The sequence below is a fragment of the Trachurus japonicus genome, chromosome 16, assembly GCF_045865225.1.
Source record: "Trachurus japonicus isolate A0001 chromosome 16, Traja_1.0".
In the NCBI taxonomy this organism is placed as follows: Eukaryota; Metazoa; Chordata; class Actinopteri; order Carangiformes; family Carangidae; genus Trachurus; species Trachurus japonicus.
The window spans coordinates 21,580,619-21,597,202 of record NC_140922.1 but is presented as its reverse complement, the minus strand read 5'-3'; the positions used below and the strand labels follow the sequence as shown (position 1 = coordinate 21,597,202).

General features: G+C 40.9%; 1 protein-coding gene across 1 annotated transcript in view; it reads right to left on the bottom strand.

The window, feature by feature from the left end:
• The window catches only part of triob (trio Rho guanine nucleotide exchange factor b), a 104,727-nt gene that overhangs the window by 50,043 nt on the left and 38,100 nt on the right, over positions 1–16,584 (bottom strand). The window contains exons 3-9 of the mRNA XM_085802519.1: positions 15,424–15,498; positions 10,538–10,652; positions 7,659–7,851; positions 6,282–6,386; positions 5,648–6,118; positions 4,639–4,761; positions 147–338 (exon numbers count right to left, since the gene is read on the bottom strand). Of these exons, the coding sequence (XP_085658645.1) occupies positions 147–338; positions 4,639–4,761; positions 5,648–6,118; positions 6,282–6,386; positions 7,659–7,851; positions 10,538–10,652; positions 15,424–15,498 (1,274 nt within the window). The remainder of the gene's footprint in view (positions 1–146; positions 339–4,638; positions 4,762–5,647; positions 6,119–6,281; positions 6,387–7,658; positions 7,852–10,537; positions 10,653–15,423; positions 15,499–16,584) is intronic.

Below are 16,584 nucleotides of genomic sequence, written 5' to 3'. Positions count from 1 at the left end.
TTTGCATGCATGTAGGATAAATACATGTGTTTTTGCCTATATAATTAAACAAAGAATACACATTTACTGTAACATATGGCATAGATACAGTGACATCAGAGCTGCTCTTCATTTTCTGTGTGTCTGTCAGTGTTGCGTGTCTGTACCTGGTCTGCTTTCTGGTGGAAGCTGGCAGACATCTCCAGCAAAGTGCTGCGTTCGTCCAGTGCTGCAGCAAAGGCCTTCCACTCCTGTTCCAGCTGGCCTGAGATCTGCTGGATCTGCTGTGAGGCATAGTGGCCCGACTCCAGGAGCCGGTTCCCAACTGACATGATCCGATTGATGTTCACATACACATTCTGTGTTTAAGGAGAGACAGAAGCAAGATGTCAAAGATTTAAAAACCTTGCAAAAGAGGTCAGTTTTAATATGATTCTTAAATGTGTTTTATTGTCCTTAACATGTCATTGTAGATAGGAAGTCAAACTTAATATGTGTGCTAACAAAATTGTTGCAAAGTTCAGTGTCTGATGAAAGCTGAGCTGAGGCACCTCTCTTTCACGTAAACAGTTTTTTTCTGTGTAATATTAATACTTGGGCATGTGGCCCAGGTTAGGAAGTTTTACTTTGGTTGCATGACACATGAAGCATCTATGCCTTCAAACAATCAAGATTGGCTATATTGCTGCAGAACAATTAAGGTGTGTTTGTAAAATACATTGGCCACAATTACATTAATGTACAGAGTTAAATTTAAAGTCAATACCGGCAGCATTGTCAAAAGCCAGGCCTGCCTTCCAACAGAAACACACACATGCAGACGCACACACTCACAAAGCCTTGTGGACATGAAAAAGTCGTTTACTTGGGAGGCCTAACCCCCATGTGAATAATGAAAAGAAACCCATTTGCCTCTTAATCTTTCAGTCTTTTTTAATATATGTGCTCCAAGCTGTTTTGTGTAGATAGGCACGGATCAGCAAACGCTAATTAACAACTGTGTTATTATTCTATTCAATTACTGCTCCTGGAGCCTATTATGGCTCTTAGTTTGCTTGTTTCAATCACAACAGGACGCAAAGATGAACCAAGCACCAGTTACAGCCCTCAAACAGAGGCAGGGTCTTGGGAAGAGTGATGATTCTACCAACGCAATTTTGGAGCTTCATCAAAGCTGCAGACGTGGAGTGACGCTTTGCTCTGTTTAAGATGTAAGGCTTTGAGATTATTTCTTTCTGTGTCTTTTCTTTGAAAGTGGGGTTTAGAAATGGTCTTGAATTGCTTTACTTTTGCTCGTAGGAGTTGTTTCTGTGTGTAAACTAGGCAGAGACATTCCTCTCTGTCCAAAATCCAGGGAAAATCTTGACACAGGGACATCAAAAGCATGAGATTAAGCCTGATGTTGGCTGGAAGATAATAGAAACAGTGGTGTGCTAAGAAGTATGGCTCACATGAGAAATCAAGGGAGTCCTGCTGCTCTCCAATACACAGCAGTAGGTAACTTGTGATACACAAAAGAACAGCAGTGCACAGTAGCACTACTGTAATCCTATTATACATTTTTACAAAGACGCAAATGAAACATCACCGGAAGAAATATCTTTAAGCCATTATAGGTCTTATGCAGAATAATACCGCAGGAAACTGTGGTGATTTTTTAGAAGGAACACATGCACGGTAGGACCTCCAGGAGGACACATCCCCATCTATAAGCACATATGCACTATGGGAAAAAAGGGAGAGCAAGAGTTACAGAGCACAACCAATACGCCTAAGGGCCTTCAGGCCATCTGCACAGTTATGAGGAGACTGAGACTGGACTGCTTGAACTGAGTGGTAAAGCCTTAATCCAAACCTGATGGATGGAGAGGGGGTGGGGGTGAGAGGGTGGGGTGGGGTGGAGGTTATTTTTGATTTAAACCTGATGAGGACATGAGGCAAAAGTGGGAGAGAAAGAATGTGTGAGAAAGACAGAGACCTCTGTGTTGACCTAGAAATCTATCGGTCATGCTTTATGAATGGACAACAGAAGAAGATGAACAACTGTCCTCAAGAGCAAAACTTCACATGTTTCCTGTTTTGCAAATAGCAGTAGAGACACAGGATGTGACAGAGGTCCCTCTGTGTTTTCTTCCTAGTTTATTATGTCTGCTATGAGCCCAAAGATTCCAGTTTTGAACTAAAGTTTGACACACTGTTTTGTCAGATCTATCTACCGGTAAAAGCACTACAACTGTCCTACTAATGAAAGACAAACCACTTCAACAATGACAACCACAGCTTTGAATAACTCTCACGGTTCACTACATCATTACAACATCAAAGATGTCAGTGACTGCACAGAATATAATCAAACCACCACCCCGACTGAATAAGGTATACAGTAGGCTCAAGTTTAAAACGCTGAGTGCTAATGTCCAGCAGGCAGATTGTTTTGCCAGATTGTTTCTCTGGGAATAACCTGTTCATACTGAATTATGAAGTGCTGGAGGTGAGGGAGAGATTTGTGTGTATGTGTGTTTGTGTGTGCCCTCACAAACAGGTGTATCTACGAGAAAGTTACAAGTATTGGCATACTCTCTATCAGCAAGTTTATTTGACGGTTCCATCTGGGTATTGGGTAACAAAGTATTGGAATATGGAGCCTTTAGCATCCCATTTTCCTGGACCCTTATTTCTTTAAAGTATCTGCAAAAATGTCCTTCAGTAAGTGTATGTCTTATGTGTTATATTGTGCCATTTAGTCGTGCTGTTTAAAACCTCATCCATGGTGCACAGTATACTACGTCTAAGTCACCACAGGGCAGGTTAAAGAAGTCCAAGAGAGTGCAAGAATTTCTCCTGCTTTTGCAAAGCCAAGAAAATCTGGTTTTGAGCTTGCAGTGGAGCGCTACACACTGTGTTGGCTGAGATTTTTCCTGCTGTGCCAGAGTTATAAAATGGATTTGGACAATTTCTAACTGGATGTTGTGATTTAGCAAATATTAGTGGTGGGAGAAATTGGTAGTTGGCCACATTTTAATGTTTTATGGTGTTAATAAAATTTTGATTTGTCAGTTCCATTCGTTACAATCAATTCTAGTCCGAGGTACTGTATAGTAATGATCAGTGAATACTGAGAAAGCAATGTTGACGCAGTGACACTTTTTTTTCAGTGACGCCAATGTTGATCCATTGTAACCCGGCAAACATGTGTAACTGTGTTGTTCCACCTTGATATCATTCTCCCAAAAAAATCACATGGATTGGAAACACACACAAAAACAAGAGGTCACAGGCAGTATATGTGCATGGCCGCACATAAACACACATATATACACACACACACACGCCTCTGACACCATGTATTTCCACCCAGCCAAGCAGGCGAGAGGAAGGGGAAACGCTGCTTCCTGTGGAAGAATGGGTGGAGGGGGCGGTGGTCACTCTGAGTGTACTGTGTGTGCCTGTGTGTGTGTATGTGTGCTGTGAAGATATGTGTGAGTTTATATTGCAGTTCCATCTGTCCTTTCTACTACTGTTGTCTCAGGGGTTATTGGTTCATCTCAACCCACAATTGTTGACACAACTGGCTTTGGGCGGTCACTGAAGCTGCCCATGGCCCCTTGTGTTGACACTGCTGCCGACTGCGAGTGGTTCCTAATAACGGTGACACTGTGAGTGGGAGGGTGTGTAGGCCATGGTCCCTGCTCTCCCCTGGCTACACTTTTGTCAGACTAACAATAGCAACAGTCACAGCAAAAAAAATCTATGGTTTAATTGTCGCCTGTTAGCTTTGGGTAGATTTCTTTTCTCCAATCACAGTTAAAGGTCTAAACATATTCAGTTGAGATGACTTCTAAACCAACGAGATTCTTGTACATCTTTGACAAATTTCAGATGGTTGGTTTAATTGCTTAATTATATCTGCAAAAAAGGCTGCATATATCATTATGCTGTAGTAAAAAGGAGGGGTTCTGCAGAGGGCTGATGACTGGATGGTGATGTCATTTCTGCATTGCATTAAAAAAATGCGATCATATGACAATGTGAGAAACTTGGGGCAGAGAACTATTGGCGAGGGGACAATGAGAAAGGAAGGATCAGTATCTCTGTGGTCAGCAAAACCATGGGGGGTGGGGGCGGGTTAAAAGTTTTGATAAGAACTGGCAGTGCAGAACACAATATGACTCTGGGGTCGATACAGTATAATGCCCTCAGTTACACTTATTAGTCAGCAGCAGAGCGCCACACGCTACAGTAAAGTACGGGAGGGCAGGGAGGGGCGTGGAGCAGAGCAGCAGAGGGCAGCAAACAGCTATGGGAGGGGCATGAAGGCAATATGGGTCAATTATGGGAACAGCACTGTGACAAGACATGACAGAATGGAGCAGAGTGGGGGCAGCATGGAAAACAGCTGAATAATATGAGGGACAGAGAAAATATCAGCAAGTGTACAGCAAGTCACCGCCCAAGGGAGAGGATGTTTTTGGAGAAAGGCTGTGAAGGATATCTTTATGTGTGCGTCCTTGTGTGTGGGGTGGTAACACAGTGGTGGGAGGCTTTAGTCTATTGCAATGAATGACAGTAATGATGATAGTTTGTGATTGCATCGCCCGTGTGTGAGTGTGCTTTCTGTGCTCGTGTGTGTGCAATACGCAGACAAAGAGGGCGTCTTACCATGCAGTTCATGGCAAAGTGGTTGTGCTGGGTCTGCAGCTCGACAGCGTGCTGGTGGTTCCCTCCGATCTCCGTGTAACTGGTGAGGAAAAGGCCCTTGTTGTGCATGATCCAGTCAAACATCTGCATGTGGAAGAGGGGGAAGAGAATGCCGTTCATCACTCATCGCTGCACTGACATCTACAGACAAGTCATCCTCAAACTCCTCTGCAATAAGCAGGAACAAAAGAACAGGCTACCCAGGTGTAAGTGTGTGTATTGTCTGCTACGCTTTACCCTTTACTTATGTGGCAGTGTGTTCGTTTTATGTTCCCTCTCTCTCTACATGTTTGCTGCATGGAAAAGGTGTGTTTAATTACAGCTCTGGCAAGTTCCATAACAGGCCTCTGCGTTGCCTCCAGCTCTGCACAGTTCTTATAACTACATTTCTCAGCCCAAGACATGCAACATCACACTCTCCTGAAACACTGATGACATACAGGCGCACACTCACACATTCATTTACTCTCTATTTCCCACACACACAGCTCAAATAATAGTCGACCAGGTTATAAACCATGGCTTGAGAACACACAAGTACATACATGACACAGTCTTGTGAAGTCCACACAGGTAGTTTGTGACTTCTTGTGGACAAGTACACTGTAGTATAGTATGTATAGTAGGATACTGTTTATTCCTCTGTCAACAATGGCCAGTAGTTCTCCTCTTCTGTTAAGATTTTACTGCTGTATAGTTACACATCTTTGCTAATCTGGTTTACAAGAGGATAAAAGTTGATCTGAGGTCTTTATGTCTGGATTAATGTAATGTTTTCAAATATTCAGCAAAGACTGGTATTGTGAGACCTGAAATACCTGCAGTATCAAGAAGCCAAATGTAGCATTGGTGCATATTAACCAAAAAGCACCACAGGGCAAAAAAAGTAAAGAGGCTATCCAATCAATGCTATTTTATATGTGTAATTATTATCACGTGGAAATACAATAGTATAGAAAAGCACCCTGACCTTCTCAGCGTCCTGTTCAAACAGCCGCAGCTGGAAACATTGGTCCAGCTTCAACTTCCTCATGTGCCACAGCTGCTGCAGATTCTGGCGCGTCCCATGTAGCTTATCCAACAAACCGGTCACTTTAGCCACGAGGTTGTGTGCATCCGCATGTGTATGGAACCCCTGATGATGGTCGTTCGAATCTCCACTCGCCCCACCAGCTCGGTTACCGTAAGCGCTTTCACCACTACTCCCACCTCCTGCAGTCTGTAACTGCAGCCTTTGGAGAAGCCTTCGTCCCTGTGTGTCCAGCTCTTCTACTGACGCCTTAGTGGCCCTTTTCTTCAGCGCAGCGTGTTCTTCCATGAGTCGCCGAGCCCCCTCCAAGTCCCGTGGAAGATCGCGCTGGGACAAGGTTTCCTGGAGCTCCTCCAGACGTGCCAAAGCCCGCGTTGCATCGCTGGCAAAGGTCTCAAATGAGAGCCGCACCTGAAATTAAAAGTTAAGAGTAACCTGCATTTTCCAAATTAAGTATCAGCAAAAGACCCAACTTGACTTTAAGTCATTTTTTCTTAATTGGACAAAAGCCTCCAGTCAAAGACCAATGTTGTTTTTGTGTGCCATCAAACGAGCAAAAGGAAAGAGAACAAACCTCAATCCAGTCATCATGGTTGTACTCTAAGCTGCCCTCAAAGTCAGCTGTCAGCTGAGATGGGTCCACAATCTTGGTTAAACCCTCTAAGGAGACCATCACCGTCTGGTATGAGGAGGTGTGTATGTGTGGGGGGGCAGAAAAGGTAAAAAAAAAAATCATCATCATCATCATCAGCATCAGCATCAGCATCAGCATCAGCATCAGCACCATATTTAAAACTAATCTATCAATTTACATTTACATTACAATACAGTGCAGCATTATACAGTGCGTGCCATAGTTGTGCTGGTGCAAGGTGATACTGTTGTTCAGTTGGTTAAGAATACGAAGTTCCAGAGAAAAGGGATGTTTGACAGCAAGGTAAAGCGATGTAAACATTCAAAACAAAATGTACATCCCAGCCTGCATTTAAAAAAAAAAAAAAAAAAGCTTAAATGTGTTTTTGCAGCTGGAGTAGGCAGAACCAGTATTTTTGGTTCCTTCTCTAAACTGGTAAAGAACTAATCTAGTGAATGTAATACTCTGACAGTGTATAACTATCGTACACAACCCCATGTGAAATAACCCGAACCACTGATTTAACGTGTCTAAATTTTCACCTCATTAAACCTGGATTACCAAAAGAATGTCCAGAGTCAGAGGATCCACATATCAGCTGTTTAGATAGGTGGCGTTACCAAAACCAACGTTCCAGACAATATAAGCGGCACTGATGCTATCATTAATAAGGTGAAAATACACAGATATGAGCTCTTAGGAAACATAAACAAAAAAAGTGCCTAGGTTCACTAAAAAACACAGAGAAAGAAAATACTGAGTAAAAATCCTGATTGGGACGAAGCGTGAGGTCTTTCCTGTGTCACTGGTTTTACAGACCCAAACCAGCGACCTGTATGTAATAATCATGTCTGACACACAGTAAATATTTGGCATAAAAAAAACAAATGGTTTGTCCGAAGCAAAGTCACTACAGTTGAGATGAAGTGCTTCGCCATGTCCTATATATGCTGTTTCCATAGTAACTGGGTCAGGACTAAATATACCAGCACCACATGCCCACACGGGACAGAATAGTGCCACTGTCACCGAGCAGCAGTCCAATTAGACTTGATAAATTAAGACGTGAGGCTCTGCTAAACTTCTAACACCCTAACATCTGATGACAAATAGCTCATTTTAAAATAAATTAAATTGCTTTGAAACCAGCATTGCTATTCCATCTCTTGTGAAAAACAATAAAACAATAAGTCTATTCAAAAGAGAACAGGAGAGTAATGGTTCCTGTACAACATCCACAACAACAAAAAACAGGTTAGCTGTGTTGAAAAGATTAGATTTGTTATTTTTAAGTTATTAAAAATTGTAGTCACCCACCTCAAATTCAAACTTGGAGCTGCCAAAGTTGGTCCTCTGCTTCTGCCAGAAGTTGTCCGGCTTGATGATGAGGGCGACGTGAATACAAGAAGGGAAAGACTCCTGAAGGATCTTCAGCAGAGGTTTGATGCTGTCCCACTTAGAACCGCGCATGTCCACAATAACTGTGAACCCATGTCTAGCCACCTCCTCACTGCAGAAACATAAATAAAGAGGTCAGATTCAAGGAAAAAGAGCAAATTCACTCAGGAGAGTCTATATTTCTTTAAAATGATTTCATAATGCTAACATGAAACCATTAGGGCAGCCTAGAGTATGAATGGTAAAAAAAAATAAAGGACAAATCAATCAGATGTGATTGATTTGAGATTGAATGAACTAAAAAAACAATGTCAAAGTACTGACTCATCATCACTGCCCACGCAACAGAAATAGAGACAATAAAACCACATAACACAAATAAAGACTTATTGTAAAGGGTCTGCTCTAAGTGTGAAGATCCCAAAGTGAAAAAAAGACAAATGAAAAAAGACAAAAGTCAAAATCCTGTGTAAGTCTCCTGAGCATCTGAGGAGAGGAAAAAAATTTAAACGTTCAAGCGTTGAAATTTCCACTGCTGCTTACCAGGAGTCCTGCTGCTGTGTAAGTCCATAAAAGGTTGTTTCTCAGTGTTAAAGGCTTTAATCTCAATGTGTCTCGCTAGGACACAGAAACAGACGCAGGCCCTCCTGCTCTAACTCACTCTGACCTCACTCTCTGAAAACAGATCGGCCGCCAAATGGGTAGAGAAAAACAGAGTGGGGAGGGGGGAGAGGAGAGGGGGTGAGCGAGAGAGACAAAGAGAGAGAAAGAGAGAGAGAGAGGCAGGGAGAGAGATGGATGAAACAGAAAATAGGGAAAGACAGAGAAGTATTTGGACAGGAGAGAGAGCAATCAAGCTGATGAGAGGAGGCTGACCTCCTTCTGAGTTAGTGACACTTGATTCCTTCTGAGCCTCAAACTGGATGGCCGCTCACCTCTGTCAGATCTTTTACCCTCTCCAGTCTAACCTCTTCACGCAGTTCCTGAACAGCTGAGCCCAAGAGTCTTTGTGCACAGGCTACGACCAATATGGATTCACAGTGGGGTAGCCTACTTGTCTTTTCAGCACCAAAAATAACTTCTGTTACCATAGATTCTGTTGGTATGGGATGAAATGTGGATGGTCTGTTTTCCATCATTCATTTAAATTTTGTGTTACCTAGCTTAGTTTCCCAACTAATGTAATAAAGTAGATTATTTAGTTGTTCTGGCACTGAATTGCAATCTATCAAAGTTGTCAATATGCAAACTGTGAGTATTCCCGGTTTTGCCCCCACAAGGAGCACTGAAGAAACCTGGGCCCAATTTTTGCTGTGACCTGCACCTCCTCTCTCAAAACAACTCTTCATACTCTACTGTGGGAAAGAGCTACACGCTCTGCACTACAAAGTGCAGCATCAGGGAGATCAGAAGCAGCAGGACACAAGAGTGCAAACTTCCCTCTGAGCTAATCACAACTGACTCCAAACAGAACAGCCTGGAGCTAAGTGTTAAACGTGAAGGAAAGGTGCTTCTGCACTTGAAAATCAGCGACTCTGAAAGAATATCCTGTGGCTACACACAGTGCGTACTTCCTGCAGCAGTTTTTAGATGCTGGCCCAAACAATAACACTGCAAACTGTGAAACAGGGAGGAAAAGAAAACAGAGTTTTAAGACTGAAAAAGAAGGGGAAAAAAAGAAGTGCAGAGTTTTCCCTAGAATTTGTTTCCAGCAGCAAGCAGTGTTGTTGTGCCCAGCCCACATTCCTGCAAAACACAATTGCTTCAAATTGAAAAACTGAAGAATTATTATTGTATGTTTATCTTGTCAAAAAATTAAACGTCAATATACTACTGGCCTACTGGTTTCTGTGATTTCAGTCAGATAGGCAACATGTAGCCTAACATGTTTTTTTGTTGTTGTTTTTTGCCTTTTGTAGCCTACATTAAAATCCAAAAGAAATCTCTCATTAACCTCAAACCATCCAGTTGCCTTACCAACCTCAGTGCCTCACTGGTTGCTCTCCTCCTGTCCCCTTGCTCAACACACTTAAAAATTTGAAAAATAAAAAATATATGATAGGCCTATAGGCTAACACAAGATTTTAAACATGAGTTTAGCACAAACATGTGCCTGAAATTCACTCACTAGACAGTGGAGACCAGGTGGTAACAATCAGCTAATTAAAATGACTTTAATATAGCGTTATGTAGCCTAGCAACCAATAAACTACTATACTGTTAGCATTAGCCTCTTATGGGGGATGTTTGGGAGCGTTTGGTAGGGCTAGTAACCCCATTCACTTTTCCAGCAGTTGGGAAAAAACAATTGACTTTTTGGGCTTGAGACCGCTGCCATATTTATGAACTGATACACTGTAGCCTACACCGGACATTTGTTGCCACATTGACAACAAATTTAGCAAACAGCGATGCCAACTTAAACCTACAGAGAAAAGGAGTGAAGGAGCTTTTTCTGGAGAGCACAGAGGAAATGAAAGGGGAGGGGGGGAAAAGGAAGCAGGTTTGAATCTTCACAGAGAATCCAAAATAAAACCATACCAGCTCTTTGTAGCCTCAGGTTAGCATTTTAAATCCAAGCAAGTTTTGAAAGTCTGACACAAAAAAGGTGATGAGATGGGTGTGAGTGTGTCTGCACAAGAGGCAGGGTGTGTTTCAAATCAACCCCGGATTTATTTTTATTTTTTTAAAAAGGGCCTGTAAGTCAATGCATGTGCATGTGCATATGTGTGCACAGTCCACAGTTGAATCCTCTGCTGAAACCGTGTGTGTGCATTTCAGTAGGCTACATTTCCTACCTGGGAATAGTAGCCAAGTAGGCGATGAGTCTGCGCAGGTCTTCAGGTCGTATTCTGTCATGGTTGCTCCGTGCTGGAAAGGTGAGAACGGGACCTCCACGTCTGTCTCTGCCACCTGGGTAGAAATGAGATGACAAAAAGAGGTGTTACATACTGTAACAGTCACTTCCCATGTAGACAATGCCAGGTCTAGGGTTTTTCTGTGTTTTCAAGATACTTACAGTACATTGTAAAACAAACCTAGGAATGATGAGTGCTCCACATAGAAACGTGTTACCATTATAATAAGCAAAATAAGTAAATAGTTTGATTTTTATTTTATAAGAAACTAGAAAAAGCATTTCCAAGAATGGAAATGCGTGTGACTGCTGACAGCAACTGAACGCTGTTGCAGAATTAGCAAATAGTGCAAGCAGTGATCACCATACAAATGTTTGACCAAGGTTGGAATCGAACCCACAACCTCATGGTCATTAGACTTCCACTCTGCCTCTAGGCCACGGTGCACACACAGTTGCAGAGACTGTTGTCTGTTAATGATCTGCACACTGTCAACATCAAGACAGCTTGAGAGTCAAGCTTGAATGACTTAGAATGAAAATTTCTGTGAATTTCAGGCTGAGAGCAGCAGTTTCAACATGAAGCAAGTTATCAGAAGTCAACAGAGGACGACTGGGAAAATAATTCACTATAATTGTTGTTGAGGCAAGATTTGAACCAGCAACCTTCAGGTCTCCAGACCAGCAAGCTAACCACTAGGCTACAGACAGAGACAGTATGTGAGGGGTAAAGAAAACCTTTGATAAGAGGATCACTGGCTTCTGCTTAAAAAAAAAAGTAAGGAATCGAACCCATGACCTCATGATCAAGAAACCTTTACTCTGCCACTTCGCCACAGAGAGCACAGACACAAGCATGTTGCCATTGTAATGTGATGATGTGCTGCAAACGGTGGCAGAAGCAATTAATGCGTCTCTTAACAAACACCTGTAACCAACTGGACTACAGACAGAGTTGTGGAGAACTCTCAGCATTGGGCTGAATGAGAGCAGAGAGCTCCCTGGCTGCATTTAAAAAATATTTTAAATTATTATCTAAGTCTCTTTGCATTTTTGACCAGAATTTTAGCCAGAAGACAAGTGTGGCTACAAAACTGGAGAAAATAATTTGTCTAGAGTTTAATTTGCAGAAAAAGTTAAATATTTTAAAAAGTATAAATAGTTAAAAAGAGAAAAGTAATGCCGATAAAGTTCAAAAGAAGCTGCACGTTTTGATATATGAATTGTTGAAATAGCACAACACCTAACACACTAACCATATGGCCACAGAGAACCTGAGTTACAATGAGCTTTATACTATGAGGAATCAAAGACTGTCCAATGACAGCTGAATAATTGGAATCAAAAGTCAAGCAATGATGTGAAATGACTGAGGCAGGTATCGAACCCATGACCATATGATCACTAAACCTTTACTCTGCCACTCGGCTACAGAGAGCACACTGCTTTCAAGACTGTTGTCATTCATTGTAATGTGATGATGTGCTGCAAACTGGTATGAGTAATCAAGGAGATAACAAACACCTGTAACCAATTGAAGGCGGGGGAGGAGAGCAGAATTCAACATAACATAACAAGAATTCTTCCCTTGGATTCGAACCAGTGACCTTAGGGTTGGCAGGCAGTTACCCTACCCCCTACACTACAGTGGAGTTGTGAAGAAGAGAGGTTGAGACTTTGATGAATGTGAGATTTTTTGTGAAAAAGTTAAATATTTGAAAAAGTATAAATAGTTAAAAAGAGAAAAGTAATGCCGATAAAGTTCAAAGAAAGCTGCACGTTTTGATATATGAATTGTTGAAATAGCACAAAGTATGAAGGACTAGAAGAAGACCGTAAAAAGGCGGAAGAAAATGGCCAAACAGAAGAACAATAGTGTGACTGCTTCAGCAGTCACACTAATTATTTAAAGACAGTAATTAGTGTGACTGCTGAAGCAGTCACACTATTGTTCTTCTGTTTGGCCATTTTCTTCCGCCTTTTTACGGTCTTCTTCTAGTCCTTCATACTTTGTGCTATTTCAACAATTCATATATCAAAACGTGCAGCTTTTTTTGAACTTTATCGGCATTACTTTTCTCTTTTTAACTATTTATACTTTTTCAAATATTTAACTTTTTCTGATTTTTTTCAGCTTTATAATGTGTGTGTATTGCGTCTAACGAGCAGAGCCAGAGTGGTGTCAGAGTGGAGAAAGGCAAAAACACATTCTAGAGTTTTTCTGGCTAAACTGTCAGCACGGCCACAAATTAAACTCTAGACAAATTATTTTCTCCAGTTTTGTAGCCACACTTGTCTTCTGGCTAAAATTCTGGTCAAAAATGCAAAGAGACTTAGATAATAATTTTAAATATTTTTTAAATGCAGCCAGGGAGCTCTCTGCTCTCATTAAGCTCAATGCATTTTTTTCACATCAGCAGGAGAAGGAGCTCAACTTTGTAACTTGCTGTTAAGTGCTTTTTAATTCATTTTAATTCACCAAAAAATAGTCACAGGTCACAAAAAAGTCCTCTTCTTACTTGGTGTGGCTAATTTATATTAATTTATTTTTGTTTTAAGCATCATTGAAAAATCTCACATTCATCAAAGTCTCAACCTCTCTTCTTGACAACTCCTCTGTAGTGTAGGGGTTAGGGTAACTGCCTGCCGACCCTAAGGTCACTGGTTCGAATCCAAGGGAAGAATTCTTGTTATGTTATGTTGAATTCTGCTCTCCTCCCCCGCCTTCAATTGGTTACAGGTGTTTGTTATCTCCTTGATTACTCGTACCAGTTTGCAGCACATCATCACATTACAATGAATGACAACAGTCTTGAAAGCAGTGTGCTCTCTGTAGCCGAGTGGCAGAGTAAAGGTTTAGTGATCATATGGTCATGGGTTCGATTCCTGCCTCAGTCATTTCACATCATTGCTTGACTTTTGATTCCAATTATTCAGCTGTCATTGGACAGTTTTTGATTCCTCATAGTATAAAGCTCATTGTAACTCAGGTTCTCTGTGGCCATATGGTTAGTGTGTTAGGTGTTGTGCTATTTCAACAATTCATATATCAAAACGTGCAGCTTTTTTTGAACTTTATCGGCGTTACTTTTCTCTTTTTAACTATTTATACTTTTTCAAATATTTAACTTTTTCTGCAAATTAAACTCTAGACAAATTATTTTCTCCAGTTTTGTAGCCACACTTGTCTTCTGGCTAAAATTCTGGTCAAAAATGCAAAGAGACTTAGATAATAATTTTAAATATTTTTTAAATGCAGCCAGGGAGCTCTCTGCTCTCATTCAGCCCAATGCTGAGAATTCTCCACAACTCTGTCTGAAACATGCTTATGTCTGTGCTCTCTGTGGCGAAGTGGCAGAGTAAAGGTTTATTGATCATGAGGTCATGGGTTCGATTCCTTACTTTTTTTTTTAAGCAGAAGCCAGTGATCCTCTTATCAAAGGTTTTCTTTACCCCTCACACACTGTCTCTGTCTGTAGCCTAGTGGTTAGCTTGCTGGTCTGGAGACCTGAAGGTTGCTGGTTCAATTCTTGCCTCAACAACAATTATAGTGAATTATTTTCCCAGTTGTCCTCTGTTGACTTCTGATAACTTGCTTCATGTTGAAACTGCTGCTCTCAGCCTGAAATTCACAGAAATTTTCATTCTAAGTCATTCAAGCTTGACTCTCAAGCTTTCTTGATGTTGACAGTGTGCAGATCATTAACAGACAACAGTCTCTGCAACTGTGTGTGCACCGTGGCCTAGAGGCAGAGTGGAAGTCTAATGACCATGAGGTTGTGGGTTCAATTCCGACCTTGGTCAAACATTTGTATGGTGATCACTGCTTGCACTATTTGCTAATTCTACAACAGCGTTCAGTTGCTATCAGCAGTCACACCATTTCCATTCTTGGAAATGCTTTTTCTAGTTTACCTTATTTACCATATTTGAATGCTACACAAATCACATAGGAAACATAACACAGAGAATACTACCCCTGCAAGATGTGAAATGACTGCCACAGTGCAATGAGATGACAGCAGCTAATTTGTATGGGTACCATCTGTGAATATGTCTGCAGTTAGTCATGGCTATTCTGAGTCAAATTGAAGGGTCAGGGGTCAAATTAGTCTCACGATGACAAGGCTGGTAATAGCCTTTCAGTCAGACTGCAGCAATAAACTCCACTGACTGTTAATGAACAGAGAAAAACACTCTCTCAGACTCACTTACAATTATGGCAATGCCTGTGCAGTTAACAGTAATGCGGTAAAGGTCGGGTCAGAACCATGACGAGTCAGAAACAGTTCAGAGAAATAAGCGGGGACACATAAGTAACCTAACAAGTAGCAATTACAGTGAGGGAAATTGGAGTATTCGACAAAATGATACCCATACTGCAGTGTTGTGACATTTAGGGGACATACAATATGTGTACTATTTAAAAACTACCATGTCTTTCAAGCACAAGAGCAACAAGGCCTTGTGACTGTGTGACTGTGCATTAATTTAGGTACATAAATATGTTATTTATGCTGCAAAATAAAACATGTGATGTGATCCGTGACTGAAACAATATCTGAATGATCTGGATATGATGGAATCTTAATTTATCTTGCAATTATTCATGAATGACACAAATCATATTGTCCTACAAAGTCTGAGGAAATTGAATTCTTGTTCAGAAACAGTTAACCTAATTCCCCATTGCTCTTTGTTAACATCACCTCTCAATTTCTACTCATTTTCAAATAATCTGACAATTCAATTTAAAATGGCCGGTCAAAGAGCAATGAGTGAGTCCTCAGTGCTGGCATCATATCATTCAAATTCGCTGTAACTGACCTGAGAGAAAGGCGACCTTCTCTTTGAGGATGGGAAGCACATCAATGGCCTTCATATCCTCATTGCGATGAAACCCTGAAAAGAGCACAAAGAAAAACAGAGAAGTCAGCAAAGTAGCAGGTTAACAACCAAACAGAAGCAGCAGAGCGGTAACTGTCTAACTGTCACACCTCTGGCTCACAAGATGTGATATATTTAGCATGGGCTGAGTTGATCAGTGTTTGCTGATAATGCTCCAGATTTGGCTGACCCTGCATACTCTGTGTTTTAATCCCCATGACCTCAATTAAGCTTTTTACACGCATAAAGAAATGTGTGTCTTTGACACACTGAACCCTAAAAAAAGGAGACATCTCTGTACTAGAAGAATGGACATGCTGTATAAGGACAGTACCTGATTAGCTGCACACAACTTATGGTTCATAATGAAATTACTTCACACATAAAGAACCAAATTGCGGACACACATGAGCATCTTTGTGGGTTTAATTACAACTGAAAGACATGAATAACAAGACAATGACAGATAATTTGACTGTCTGCACATCCAAGTAATTAGCACTTTTTTTTCAGCTGTACATTTTTAGCCTAGCCTTGTATAAGAGCCTGGTATACGTAGGCTTTGCCACCATAGTCTGTTAGGGTATGTTCTTCTAATGTCAACTGTTTTGCTTCGCCTCCTCAACAGATGGCACACTGGTTAATACCAGTATGCAAGATGGTGCAATTCAACACACACAGAAACACAAGCACACCAAGTGACTTTTAGCTCTGTCAGTCATGAAGACAACTGATTTAGACTTAACAAAATAACAGAATAATGCAGGGATGTTACATACTGCCAGACATACATATTTCTAGATAAAGCACTTATTCTCTATGGATAGCACAATGTACAACGCTATAATAGCTAAATAAGAAAAACAAACAAAACATGAATTATTCAGAACAATTACATTGTATAAATGTGGCAAATGGAAATGCAAACACTGGAGAGCACAAGCAATACTTGGTATATACGTACGTATATACATACATACATACATACATTATATTTATATATATATATACTGTATATAGATACATACATACATATATACATATAATATATATACACACATCAGCCATGATATTGACACCTCTGACCACTGATATGAGACA